This window comes from Apodemus sylvaticus, chromosome 15, assembly GCF_947179515.1.
Source record: "Apodemus sylvaticus chromosome 15, mApoSyl1.1, whole genome shotgun sequence".
In the NCBI taxonomy this organism is placed as follows: domain Eukaryota; kingdom Metazoa; phylum Chordata; class Mammalia; order Rodentia; family Muridae; genus Apodemus; species Apodemus sylvaticus.
The window spans coordinates 79,850,840-79,865,978 of record NC_067486.1 but is presented as its reverse complement, the minus strand read 5'-3'; the positions used below and the strand labels follow the sequence as shown (position 1 = coordinate 79,865,978).

At 42.9% G+C, this 15,139-nt stretch overlaps 1 protein-coding gene across 1 annotated transcript; it reads left to right on the top strand.

The window, feature by feature from the left end:
• Nucleotides 1–5,663: 5,663 nt before the first annotated feature.
• On the top strand, nucleotides 5,664–6,548 carry LOC127665579 (transmembrane epididymal protein 1A-like). The gene has a single exon (XM_052158029.1). The coding sequence runs from the start codon at nucleotides 5,664–5,666 to the stop codon at nucleotides 6,546–6,548; it is 885 nt and encodes a 294-aa protein (XP_052013989.1).
• The last annotated feature ends 8,591 nt before the right edge of the window (nucleotides 6,549–15,139 follow it).

Below are 15,139 nucleotides of genomic sequence, written 5' to 3'. Positions count from 1 at the left end.
TTAATTTTATCTGATATAAGAATGGCCACTCCAGCTTGTTTCTTGGGACCATTTGCTTGGAAAATTGTTTTTCAACCTTTGACTCTGAAGTAGTGACTGCCTTTGTCACTGAGGTGGGTTTCTTGTATGCAGCAAAATGTTGGGTCCTGTTTAGTCTATGTCTTTTTATAGGAGAATTGAGACCATTGATATTAAGAGATATTAAGGAAAAGTGATTGTTGCTTACTGTTATCTTCTTTGTTAAAGGTGAAATTCTGTTTGTGTAGCTATCTTCTATTGCGTTTGTTGAAAGATTACTTTGTTGCTTTTTCTATGGTGTGGTTTCTTGCCTTGTTTGGTATTTTCCACCCATTATCCTTTGTAGGGCTGGATTTGTGGAAAGATAATTCTATAAATTTGCTTTTGTCATGGAGTGTTTGTTTTCTCCATCTATGGTAATTGAAAGTTTTGCTGGGTTTAGTAGTCTGGGCTGACATTTATGTTCTCTTAGGGTCTGTATGACATCTGCCCAGGATCTTCTAGCTTTAATAGTTTTTGGTGAGAAGTCTGGTGTAATTCTGATAGGTGTGCCTTTATATGTTACATGACCCTTTTCCCTTACTGCTTTTAATATTCTTTCTTTGTTTAGTGCATTTGCTGTTTTGATTATTATGTGACAGGAGGAATTTCTGCTCTGGTCCAGTCTGTTTGGAGTTCTGTAGGCTTCTTGTATGTTCATGGGCATATCCTTCTTTAGGTTAGGGAAGTTTTCTTCTATAATTTTGTTGAAGATATTTACTGGCCCTTTAAGTTGTTAATCTTTGCTCTCTTCTATACCTATAATCCTTAGGTTTGGTCTTCTCATTGTGCCCTGGATTTCCTGGATGTTTTGGGTTACAAGTTTTTTGAATTTTGCATTTTCTTTGACTGCTGAGTCAATGTTTTCTATGGAATCTTCAGCATCCGAGATTCTTTCTTCTATTTCTTGTATTCTGTTGTTGATGCTTGCATCTATTACTCCTGAATTCTTTCCAACGTTTTCTATCTCCAGAGATTCTTTCTATCACACTTTGGATTTCTTTATTGATTCTACTTCCATTTTTAGATCCTGGGTAGTTTTGTTCAGTTCCTTCACTTGTTTGTTTTTTCCTGAAATTCTTTAAGGGATTTTGTGTTTCCTCTTTAAAGGCTTCTACCTGTTGGCCCATGTTCTCCCATATTTCTTTAAGAGATTTTTGTGTTTCCTCTTTCATGGCTTCTATCTGTTCTCCTGTATTTCTTCAAGGGAGTTATGCCTTGAAGTCCTCCATCAGCATCATGAGATGTGATTTTAAATCCAGTTCTTGCTTTTCTGATGTGATAGAGTATCCAGGATTTGCTGCTGTGGGAGAACTTGGTTCTGATGGTGCCATGCTGCCTTGGTTTCTGTTGGTAATGATTTTGTGTTTGCCTTTGGCCATCTAGTTATCTTTGGTGTTAGCTGGTCTTGTTGTCTCTGACTATGACTTCTCTGTCCTGCAGGGCTGTTTATCTGTACTCTGGGGATTCCCTTTCTCTCAAATGCCCTGCATCTAGCTGGTTCTCCAGGAAGTATCAGAAGATGGGGTCTTCCCTGTGGCAGACTTGCCAAGGATCAAATGCCCTGCAGGCTGCTGGCTCTTGAATGCCCTGTTGCTGTGAATGCCCTGCTGCAATTCCCTGCTGCTGCTGGTTCTCTAGAAAGTATCAGGAAATAGGATCTTCCCTGTGGCAGAAGTGGCACGGGTCTACCACATTGGAAGGAACGGGGCAGGCAGTTGCTGAATGTTTCAATGTTGTAGAGATGATATTGGGAACTGTTCGGGCAGCCAGCTGTCTCTGTCACTTTTATAATTTTTGGAAGGTGTGTCCCTGCATTTCCTGCATATTGATTCCTTCTGAGGTTTCTGTTGGGGTCGAGGACAAGATAATTATAGTCTTATAATGAAACTTAAGTTGTTTAACATCTAGGAAGATATTTTAGGTCTAGGAAGATATATTTAAGTTAATAATGCAAGTTAGGACAGAAATTGATTTAGATACAGAATTCTGAACTCAGCAGGATAGGATAGATAATAAAATACTTTCCTCTGAGTTCCCAATATAAGCAGACTGGAGTTTTTGAATGTAGCTCTTACCTAATAATTTTCATAATTGTTTCACAATTGTTCCTACCATATGTTGTTTGTTATAAAAGGAAGACCTTCTCTATTTAGTCAAAAAAAGGGGAAATTGTTGAGGTTTGGTCTTTTGCTATGTATTGTAATGCTAAGTACAAAGTTTGGTTGCTCCCTGGGACAGGGAGGTCATCATGTACACAAAGTGATGCTTTGTAAACTTGCTTCTTTATTTAAAACTACTGATCAAATAAAGATGCAGGTTCTCTGGGTTCTACCTTCTTGAGTTCTTTGTATATATTAGATATTAGCCCTCTGCCAGATTTAGGGTTGGAGAAGATCCTTTCCCAATCTGCTGGTTGACGTTTTGTCCTTTTGACAGTGTCCTTTGCCTTACAGAAACTTTGTAGTTTTATGAGGTCCCATTTGTCAATTCTTGATCTTAGAGCATAAGTTATTGGTGTCCAGTTCAGGGAATTTTCCCCTGTGCCCATGTCCTCCAGGGTCTTCCCCAGTTTCTTTTCTATTAGTTTCAGTGTGTCAGGTTTTATGTGGCGGTCCTTGATCCATTTGGAGTTGAGCTTAGTACAAGGAGATAAGAATGGATCGATTTGCATTCTTCTGCATGCTGACCTCCAATTGAACCAGCACCATTTGTTGAAAAGACTATCTTTTTTCCACTGGATGTTTTCAGCTCTTTTGTCGAAGATCAAGTGACCATAGGTGTGTTGGTTGTTTCTGGGTCTTCAATCCTATTCCATTGATCCACTTGCCTGACATTGTACCAATACCATGCAGTTTTTATCACTATTGCTCTGTAGTAAAGTTTAAAGTCTGGGATACTGAATCCCCCTGAAGTTCTTTTACTGTTGAGCATAGTTTGAGCTATCCTGGTTTTTTTGTTATTCCAGATGAATTTGAGAATTGCTCTTTCTAGCTCTATGAAGAACTGGGTTGGGATTTTTATGGGGATAGCATTGAATCTGTAGATTGCCTTTGGCAAGATGACCATTTTAACTATATTAATCCTGCCAATTCACGAGCATGGAAGATTTTTCCATTTTCTGAGATCTTCTTCGATTCCCTTCTTCAGAGATCTAAAGTTCTTGTCATATAGGTCTTTCACTTGTTTGGTTAGAGTCACCCCAAGATACTTTATGCTGTTTGTAGCTATTGTGAAGGGAGTCATTTCCCTAATTTCTTTCTCAGTCTGCTTATCCTTTGAATATATAAAGGCTACTGATTTGCTTGCATTGATTTTGTAGTCACCCACTTTGCTGAAGTTGTTTATTAGCTGTAGTTCTCTAGTAGAGTTTTTAGGGTCACTTAAGTATACTATCATATCATCTGCAAATAGTGATAGTTGACTTCTTCCTTTCCAATTTGTATCCCTTTGACTTCCTTATGTTGTCTAATTGCTCTAGCTAGGACTTCAAGAACTATATTGAAAAGATATGGAGAGAGGGGGGCAGTCTTGTCTAGTCCCTGATTTTAGTGGGATTGCTTCAAGTTTCTCTCCATTTAGTTTGATGTTGGCTACCGGTTTGCTGTATATTGCTTTTACTATGTTTAGATATGGGCCTTGAATTCCTGTCCTTTCCAAGACTTTTAGCATGAAAGGATGCTGAATTTTGTCAAATGCTTTTTCAGCATCTAATGAAATGATCATGTGTTTTTTTTTCTTTGAGTTTGTTTATGTAGTGGATAGCATTTATGGATTTCCTTATATTGAACCATGAACCAAATAACCCCATTAAAAAGTGGGGTATGGAGCTAAACAAAGAATTTTCACATGAAGAACTTCAGAGGGCTGAGAAACACCTTAAGAAATGTTCAACATCATTAATCATTAGGGAAATGCAAATCAAAACAACCCTGAGATTTCACCTCACACCAGTCAGAATGGCTAAGATCAAAAACTCAGGAGACAGCAGGTGTTGGCAAGGATGTGGAGAAAGAGGAACACTTCTCCACTGCTGGTGGGATTGCAAGATGGTACAACCACTTTGGAAATCAGTCTGGCAGTTCCTCAGAAAAACTGGGCATGACACTTACTGAGGACCCTGTTATACCACTCCTGGGCATATACCCAGAGGGTTCTTCAGCATGCAATAAGGACACATGCTCCACTATGTTCATAGCAGCCCTATTTGTAGTAGCCAGAAGCTGGAAAGAACCCAGGTGTCCTTCAAGGAAGGAATGGATACAAAACATGTGGTATATTTACACAATGGAGTACTAGTCAGCCATTAGAAACAATGAATTCATGAAATTCTTAGACAAATGGATGGAGCTGGAGAACATCATACTAAGTGAGGTAACCCAGTCTCAAAAGATCAATCATGGTATGCACTCACTGATAAGTGGATATTAGCCTAGAAAATTGAATACCCAAGACATAGTCCACATATTAAATGATGTCCAAAAAGAATGGAGGAGTGGCCCCTGGTTCTGGAAAGACTCAGTGCAACATTAAAGGGGAATTCCAGAACAGGGAAGCGGGAAGGGGTAGATGGAGGAAGGGGGGGAGGGAAGAGAGCTTATGGGACTTGCGGGGAGTGGGGACCCAGAAAAGGGGAAACCATTTGAAATGTAAATAAAAATATATCAATAAAAAAATAAAGATGCAGACAGCCTACAGCTGGGCAGAAGAGAGGTAGGTGAGGTTTAGATTCCTGGGCTTGGGGATCTGAGGCAGGACCACATGAGAGGAAGAGGGAGAAAGTGGAGAGAGAAGACACTGTGGGGTAAGGGATTGTGAGAATGGTCCACAAGGACTGGCCAGTCAGAGTAAGAGCAGCCCAGGCAGAACATGGCATGCCATATCTCAGGGATATGGCAGGGAAATAGGCAAAACAGTCATAGAAGGTTGATATCTGCCCAGCTTTAGAGCTGATTAAGGCTTATTATAAATATAATAAATATAATAAAGATTTGTGATCTGGGAACTGAATGGGCAAAGGTGGGGTAGAAATGACTGATTGAGATGAACTATTTACTACAACAGACCCCTGGGGCTGAAGACACAGGGAATAGTGAACTGCCCCAGGTGGGTGCTAGAGGACTGAGGTCCTCCGCAGGAGCTGAAAGCACTCTCGACACTGGGCCATTTCTACATTTCCCCTGTTGAGGGATTTAAAGGAGAGAAATACCCCATGCCTGGCACTAGCAGCCAGTAGTAGTCAGCTTACAGTTCCTCTGCCAGAGCATTTTGCTTCTCCTCTCCCTTCCCTGTCCCCGATGGGCTGGGGCATGGGGCTTAATGAAAGGGAGGGCAAGCCCAATCTGTAGTCCCTGCCACGTGGTGTAGGAGCTGAAATCTCGGCCCCAGTAAGCCTCAGGCAGGAACACTCTGGGATGACTAAAAACCACATTACTTAGAGGCCCCACCCTGGGAGTGTCTCAGATCTTCTTTCTTACAAGTGGGTGGCAGAGCTGGATCGCTGCTGCAGGCCCCAAGAATCTCTTGTGAGGCTTCTGAGGCGAGCCAGTGAAGGTGCATCTCCTCTGCTGGCTCTGCTCCTCTCCAACTCAGCACCCAGAGGCGCCATGGGAACCCTTGTAGGACACCTGCTGCCGGGAGTTGGCCTCCTCGCGTTCGCGGTCTATTATTCATGGTTAACATCCTTAGCCCTGCTCCGGAAACAAATGGTGCTCAAGCACCCCTTGCTCCCAAGGAAGCTGCTGGGACGCAGGCTGTTCGGGCAGATATCCTATGAAGCAATGGTGAAGGTGGTTGTCTCCGCTTTGGGCATTTTGGGTGAATACTTCTACCCCCTAGGGGTCAACCGTCTGAAGATGATAGACTGGAAGGACCCCCGGCGGCTGTTTGTTTTCAAGGACAACTGGCAGCATGTAACCATGTTTGGGTTCTTTTTCCTCAGTGGCATAGTGGACATTGTGAGCCACGCACAACCGGCACGCTGGAGCGTGAAGCTGGAGCGGGCAGCCGAAGCCCTGGCTTTCTATGTGCTGGTACTGCTGATGATAACACATATTGAGAACAAAGGCGCCTTGGAGATCCGAGTGCATCTTCTGTTACTGTTGCCTGCCTTCTTGATTGCCCTGGTGCTCACGGTGGAGATCTGGGTCCCCGACAATGCCCCGCTTTGGGTCATTAAGAGCTGGATGGGTCTGGTGCTGAGTACATGGATGCTGCAGATCTGTGAGATGTATATACCGTTCACTGGACAGCCCTGGAAGGCTGAAAACCCTATGGACCTGGCATTTGTAACCATCTTCTTCTGCTGGCACATGGCCTTAGGCGTCGCCCTGCTGGTTGGCATCTATAGCCTCTGCAGTTTCTGGCACCATCGCTTTTCTTCCTGGACAAAGACTCTTGGAGCTAAGTACCAGCGCTGCGCTATGGAATCCAGTGGTGAAGAACTAGAAAAGCTCAATGCAGAAGCTGTGCCACAGGATGGAGGTGTGTAGGGGCAGACACTGTCTTGAGTCCGCAGCACAGCTCTCCATCTCAGGATCTAGCTTCCTTATCCCCAAATAAACCTTGTAGCTCCGAGGATAACGTCTTAGTTATCACTTTGTTCCATCCAGGTCAGTCTCCAATCTGTTTCCTCATCTGTGTGGTTTCTGGGCTTTTGGTAAATTTTCTTATTTAAAAATCAGAAAGAGAGAAAGAAAGAAAGAAAGAAAGAAAGAAAGAGAGAAAGAAAGAAAGAAAGAAAAAGAAAGAAAGAAAGAAAGAAAGAAAGAAAGAAAGAAAGAAAGAAAGAAACTTAAACTGAGGTCTACTTCTGACAACTGAGAAAGTAGGGAGAGGAGGCAGAGGAGGCAGATTACCAAGGGTTCAAGTCAGGAGAGCAAAGAGGCCTGGGTGGAATTCTCAAAGGTGGTTGTAATAAGGTGATTAAAATGTAATTTTAGGGCCGGTGAGATGCTCAGTGTGGCCAGAAGCCCGAGGGCACGAGTCCTCACCTTGCGACCCACAGTGTCGAAGGAAAGACTTGACTTTGAATGTTGTCCTCTGACAAATCTGTGGCACACATACACTAAAAATAACAAGATGTCAATAACATGTTTAAGCAAATGTAAGGTCTGTGGGTGTGTTCCACAAGTAGGCTGTGTGCCCCGTGTGCCTGGGAACCTGGGTTCACTAGCCCTGCAAAATAAAATAAAAAGAGCAAGCAATTAACTCGTGCTGCTTTGGTTTTTGCTGTGATACAAAACAACTTGTTCCATCCATCTCCTTCAGAAAATCTGTTATGCGTATTGTATCCTGTGTGAATGCTTCTGGGGAGAAATGGAAGAAAAGCTTGGATCTTCTTTTCGGAGAGTGGTGTGGGGAAGAATGCGACGAAGTGTGGCTGGGTATCAGTGATCTTGGTGGTTGTCTTCAAGGAGATGCAGACACCAAACACCTGGCAGTGTATAGATGTGCCGGGACAGGAGGGGGTGGTTGTCAGGCACATGGAGAAAGAAGAGCTGGGAAGCAGGCACATGAAGCCAACTGCATTTCCCTTCCCCTTACAGCCAGGCCTGTGCTCCTCCCAGCAGGGAAAGCTTCTAGAAGCACAGAGATTTGCAGGCAGCAGACAAGGCAGCTATTTTAAAATGCCATAGGCATCCAAAAAGAAGCAGTGATGTGCAGAGCCTGGGCTATGGTCTCTGGAGACCATCAGAGAGGGGAGCCGGGGCTCTAGCAGTCCACACTGGCCAGGTGTCAATCTTACAGAGGAGCCCATTCTCCCAAAACAGGATCTAGGCCTCTGTCCCCCACACCCCAAGCTTGCTCTTCCCAGCAGGGCAGGAACCAATCCAAGCAGAAGCTATTTTCCACCAAAATATCCCAGAGCCAGAACCTGCTTCTCCCTATGACTAAGAAACTTAAGCTTTGAGTCTCCTTGTGTTATACTGCGCTCATGACCCTGGGAACAGTGTTCATATTATCATTGACAATTTATATGTCACAGAATCTTCACAAAAGTGAGGATTTAAGTTCTTTTCTCTAAAAACTGTTCTCCAAGTTGCATTAGCTTTGTACTGGAAAGAACCTGACCCTGTCTCACTCCACAGGCTTAGCACAGCCGCGGTGTCAGGATGAATCCGACAAACCCATCTCTCGTAGGTTGACAGCACATTCTTTATAAGAGGGCAGTGTTACAACTTGTCCTCATTCCACCTGAGAGCAGAAGTATAGGATGTGAGCTGCATCTCACACGAGCTGAGAGGTACTTGCTGAATTCAATTCCTTGCTGGACAAATATCAGTGGGGGACTTTGGCGGTAGCTCGGGGGTGGTATGCCTGCACAGCATGTCGGGAGGCCTTGGCTCCATTCCTAGCACCACACAAACAAACAAACAAATGTGAGTGTCAGCAGATCCTAAGCATGATTTAGGAAAGGGAATTATAGTAACAGAAGATGAGTCTAGAGTGGGAAGCAGGCATGCTTTCCCTAGGCTGACAACCTATCTCCCTGTGCTTAGCGTGGGGTTTGTCTGCACATCTGGACCCTGAGGAGTGCATTGGTTACTCTTCTCTGAAGGAAAAAAAAGCAAGATATTGAGATGGGTAGACAGACAGACAGACAGATGGGATAGAAAAGCACAGCAAATTCAAAATCTGCAGGACAGGACAGATAGGCTGGAAACCAGGGCCAGGTTGAGGCTGCATTTTTGAGTTCCTAAGTTTTATAAGAGATCTCTAGGTGGTGGTGACTGGTGTAGCTAGTCTTTCCTAGGCCCTTCAAGGGCTAGAAGAGCCTTGTGCTCTCTGTAAAGGCCAATCTTCTCATTCAAATGCTGGGGATTCTTTGTGTTTTTGTTTTGTTGTTGCTATTTTGTTTTCTGTTTTTGAGACTAGTTTTCTCTGTGTAGTCATGGCTCTGTGGCCGAGTTGGCCTCGAACTCAGACACAAACAGGCGAATCCATCTAAGCCCAGTCCCAGGTGACTCAAAATTGACTGTCATTCCCAGCATATCAGGACGTGGGCACTTAGGCATGATTTCTGTCAGCTTGTCATTTTTGAAAATTTTCCAAAATAAAAATAGCAATTTAATTTCAGAGAAATTTCATTATTAAGACTCTGATTACTGTATTAATATACATGTAATCCGAGTTGAACTTTGTTCCCAAGCTTTATCTAGTGGGGGAAGGACTTAAAGATAGATGACAGTTACCTTTAAAAATTAAAAATTAAAGTTCAAGAAATGTTTAAATTAATTATAATTAATTAATGGCTAAATTTAAATAATTTCCAATTCAATTATTAAATTAATAGTTAATGACTCAGTATTAAATCAAATATTCAGTAATTAATTATTAGATTAATTAATACATTTAAATAGTTAAGAAAATTATTACTATGCATTTTACATTTTAGACATCTTAGAAGATGCTGAAAAGTATTTTGAAACTTGTTCAATACCATAATCCCAGACCAATTAATGCCAAGAGGTTAGATGGGTGGATGAGGCAGCCTTCTTGGTGACAACTCAAATAATGCTAAGACAAGATAAGTCAAGAGGCTTAGATCAATCCTAAAGATGAAGAAACCAAGAGTGGAAATCTAGTGTTGTGGGAAAGAGTTGACAAAGGATGACCATAAGTCCAGGAAATGCGGCCCTAGGTCGGAGCGGGGAATCCCTGAGTCCCAGAGGTCACTTTTTGGCATCAAGGAGGATGAGAAGGGAGGCACTATGTAGTATGACCTGCAGAGGTGGAAATGATCAGGGTTCAGCAAGGAGAATAACAGGGAAAGACAGGCATGCTGATTCACACGTGTATTCCCAGCAGCTGACAGGGCCAGCCGTTGTGGTCACTCTTGGCTCCCCGAGCTCCTGATCCAAAAATGGTAAATGAAAGGAACCAGGGAAATGGTGGCTCCTTGAGCTTGCCAGCATGACGCCTGCGTCTGAACACTCAGCACACGTGTAAAAAGGTAGACACAGCTGTGTAGCCTGTAACCCTGGCAGAGGGGCTACAGAGGGGACAGAGACAGTCGGAGCTCACTGACCAGGCAGCCTAGGAGCACAAATGTGGAGCTTCTGGTTCAGGGAGAGACCCTGTTTCAGAACAAGGGGGTGAGGATTGGTAGAGGAAGACACCCAGTGTTCTGCTTTGGTCTCACCTGGGCACACATAGTCACACACACACACACACACACACACACACACACACACACTGACACCAGTTAAATTTAACAAAGAATACTAAACAAAAAAGATTCTAGAGCCAGGAAGCATTGCAGACCCTTTGGTCTAAGAATGTCTCCCTTCCATTATAGGTCTGTAGCTAGTCAGTAACATGCTGTGCCTACCATGCAAGCATGAGAGTCTGGTTAGAGACCCAGCATCCACAGAGAGACAGGGATGTAAGCTCAGAACTGTAGAGGTGGAGACAAGTGGATCCCGGGAGTTAACTGGCCAGGGGATCTAGTCAATTACCATGCTCCAGAGTAAGTATGAGACCCCATCTCACAAGCTAAGGTGGAGAAGAACAAGAAGACACAAAGTTAGCCTCTGGCCTTCATATGCATATGTATACACATGCAAATACACCCATGTGTACACAGCCACACAAATGTGTATACACACTACTTGCCCAACACACGAGAAGGTAATAACCTCATTGGCTGAAGTTGTTACTTACTTTGTAAGGGCAATTTTGTTACATATACGTTTTGTATGTGCACATTCATGTATATGCACACACGCATGTACAAGTGGTTACCATGTGCTTGCAAAGGACAGAGGACAACATTGAGGGAATGTTGGTTCCTGGGAATCAATTCTCTCTTTATACAATGTTGATCAGGTCATCAGGTTTGGTGGCAGTCACTTTTACCCACTAAGTCATGTCATAGGCTCCATATATATATATATATATATATGTATATATATATATATATAGGCATATTTGGGCAACTTTTAGTCTTTAATTGGTTGGAAGTTCAGCCGCTATGATTGGTTACAGATTTATAGGTGTGTTATGCTACCGTTTGTTTAAAGATGAAGTGGGGTTGGTTTTTAGGGAGTCTGTTCTATTTTATATGTTTTAATTTTTTTAATTTTTTACTTACTCATTTTACATCCTTCTTACTGACCCCACCCATCCTGGTCATCCCTTCCTACATCCCATCTCCTCTGAGTAGGTGGAGAACCCCTGGGTATCCCCCCACCCTGGCACTTCAAGTCTCTGCGAGACTATTCTCTCCCATTGAGGCAAGACTAGGTAGCCCTGCTAGAAGAGCGTATCCCATGTACAAGTAACAGTTCTGGGGACAGCCCCTGTTCCGGGTGTTCAGAACCTACATGAAGACCAAGCTGCCCATCTGCTACATATGTCCAGAGAGGCCCAAGTCCAGCCAGTGTGGGTTCTTTGTTTGGTGGTTCAGTCTCTGAGAGCCCCAAAGGTCCAGGTGAGTTGCCTCTGTTGGTCTTCCCCTGGCGCTCCTGTCTACTCTGGGGTCCTCAATCCTTCCCCACGTTGATTCAATGATGAAGAGATCAAACCCAGGGCTTCAGGCATGCTAAGTAAACACTGTACCGAGCCACAGCACTATTCTTTCGAAAAAGAAAGATGAAAACAGACTATAGTGTTTGGTCAATGAAATGGCATACTACTGTAATCCTAGCTCTTAATCCGAGGCATAAAGACAGCAAGTTCAAGGCTAGCCCAAGAAGAAACGTTTTTCCAAGGACTTGGAACTAGCCTTTACGCAATGCAAGAACATAGTTTAGTCAGACTCTCCTTTAGTCCTTTAGTCCAGGCCCTCCATAATGTGAGCAGTCTCTCAGCTCACCTCTGCTCAGAGGCCTGGCTGAAGGGTGAGGTCATGCTCAGCTCTTAAGACGTGAGCTGCTGCCCAAGAGTGGAGTACCCTGCCTTGGGAGGGACCACACCTATTGATAGTCTTGGAAAATAAGATAGGATAGCAGCTTCATTACATAATGTGAAACTTGTCCCTCACCCTGGAGTGGCTCGAGGACCTGCTCCTCACCTGGAGAGACAAAGAGTGGTATGGAAATGTTGCACATTCTGCTTGAGGGCTCGAGGAGACAAGTCCTTCCTTATGTACCTCTGTGAACCAAGGTTCACACACCCAACCTGAGAGGAAGAAGGAAGACAAATTGATGGTTTAGCTGATCACTTCAGTGATTAGGACATGCAATAGTTACCTATGTGTAAGCTCTTGGGAGACATCAAAGAAGAAAGCAAGGTCCCTGCCCTTGAGGAGTCAGAGCAAGAGAATGGCTCAGTGGTGAATAGATGATCTTACTAAACCATGTAGACACACAGCCCTGCATGTAAACCACCTCTTCCCACACAGTGTTCACAGCTGAAATTCTTTGACAAACTCATTAAGGAACTGCAGGCTGCATGGAAATACAGGATGATTGCAAGCAGGGAGGTCACAGAGTTATAAAATGTGGCCTCCTTATGTAGCTATATTTTTCCATGTATAAAATATTAATTTTTTCTTAATCCCTGATGCTGTCACTTTGTGAATGTTATGTGGAAAGCACCACAGCCTCACAATTGCCTGGTTAACACTCACACATCAGGGACTCTCATTATTCATATCCTACCTGTAATAAAAGAAGAAACAAAATGATAATGGGTAAAACGATGTGAACTTTCCATACTGATGATCTACTGTGCTGAACCAGGACAATACAATAGTGGTAACACAGTTGTTTGAGTCAGTCTGGACTTAAAAGTAATGATCGTGGAGGGGTTACCTTACTAATGAAGATTGAGAGGTAGAGGTTCTGGGTATAAGAATTAAAATTAATTTAAATATATTTAATGACACAGTAGGCTTATTAGCATATGATAAGAGAAAGGAAGAATGACCACGAGGGGAACTGATAACATGCCAAGCAAATTACAGGTTACAAAAAGGAAACCTTGCTCAGCATGCTGAGAACAGCATGGACCTTATTGCTAAGGTCATGTTGATAGTTCTGCATGTGACCAAGAATGAGGTGGTGATTAAATCCCTTGGAAGTCAAATCCAGCGGCAGGTCTAGTTTTCAGTGTCTTTAAGTCTCAATAGCATGCTATGCCATCACCTTTAGACATGTTTCTTTGACACTTTTTACTTGCTCTTGGTGGAGTCACTGATCAAAGTAGGCCCGTGGAAATGGTTCCTCGGTGCTCAGAATGCCTGACCAGGTTTCTGCAGTTCAATGGATATTGTGGTGATATTGTGGTCCCTGTTGTCTAATTGATAATTCAAATAAAGGTGAAGTCAGCACATAGAAATGTAAACAGAGCGTTTCTGCATAGCTGACTGCTGTAGTGCAGGTAGATTTGCTGACCAGAATGATCCCAACAGGACTGTCAGTGAGTGGTCTTTGAAACGGTGAACCTGGGAACGATTCACCCAATGCAATCTTTTCTTGATGTAGGTCATTAATTCTTCCTTAAACAAATGGCTTCTTGAAGATGGAGAGAAGGGCTGCTGTATTATGAGCACTGGTTCAATTCCCAGCATCCACATGATGAATCACAAACATCTGTAACTCCAGATTCACTGGATCTGACTCTCTTCTGCCCTCTAGAGGCAACAGGCACACTTGTGGTGCACATACTATACATGCAGACAGAACATTTGTGCAGTGTTACACCTGAAAATCACAGGGAGAAAGACCAAATCCATGCTTATGTAACTAAGCAAGCTTTATTTTAGAGATGCACTCAGGACTGGCCAGCCAACTGTCTCATCCTAAGTTGGGATTTTAGATAGCATCCCCTTACTGGCCTCTTGAGGTCCCTTTTATGGGAAGAGATCAAAGGTTAATTGAAAACAGCTGCAAGGGTGAACTGGCTGTTAGGTACTGTTAGAGAAGTACAATGAAAAAAGGAAGACAAGGAAACAAATCGTGTAAATGGGGTCACATGTTTTGCAGGTTATGTCAGGTTTAAGACACAGAAACATATTCTTAAATATTCTTTTTGTAAAGTATCAGGACTTAACACCATGAACTTCTTAATTTGCAGGGTATTGCTAAACCTGAAAATTGCGAGGATAAAGACCAAATCCACAACTGTCTAATTAAGCAAGCTTTATTTAATTTTGGCCAGGATGATAGACAGTGGCCAAGTCCATACCCAGGATCCCCAGAGAATGGCAGTGAATAAGCTTAGTCAGGTGCTCACAAAAACAAAACTCACAGGGCTATATACTTCCTGCCTTGTTATAATGGAGGCAAGTGTACTCTTTGCCTATGCTCCTCCTGGCTACTTGTGATCAACACCTCCTGTACAGGTGGGGCAACCAACCTTGCTTATTGAAATGAAAACACATGGCTTGTTATCTTATACAATAGCTCCCAACATTCCAAGAAGTTATCTGTCCTGTGAAATGTGAGGCTTACCAGTTAGAGATCTTCTTCTTCTTCTTCTTCTTCTTCTTCTTCTTCTTCTTCTTCTTCTTCTTCTTCTTCTTCTTCTTCTTCTTCTTCTTCTTCTTCTTCTTCTTCTTCTTCTTCTTCTTCTTCTTCTTCTTCTCTTCTTTTTCTCTTCTTCTTTTCTTCTTCTTTTCTTCTTCTCTTCTCTTCTTCTTCTCTTCTTCTCTTCTTCTTCTTCTTCTTCTTCTTCTTCTTCTTCTTCTTCTTCTTCTCTCTCTCTCTCTCTCTCTCTCTCTCTCTCTCTCTCTCTCTCTCTCTCTCTCTCTCTCTGTGTTTTCAGGACAGGGTTTCTCTGTGTATCCCTGGCTGTCCTGGAACTTGCTCTGTGGACCAGGCTGGTCTTAGAATCAGAGATCTGCCTGCCTCTGCCTCTGCCTCTGCCTCCCACCTGGGAGTAAAAGTGTGCCCCACCATCAACTGACCTTTTAAACACAGTAATTTAAACTTAAAATATAACTCTAGCCTTCACAGTATGCTGCTCCTATTTTTCTCACAACACATACAAATAAAGAAATCTAAAAAAAAATTAATTTGCTTCTTGCCAAACCTTGCCAACTAATTGCTCATTTGTATTCATTTGTAAATGATATCAGTTTTAGATTCAAATAATTTTTTTTAAAACAGGATCTCACTAAGTAGCCAAATTCATA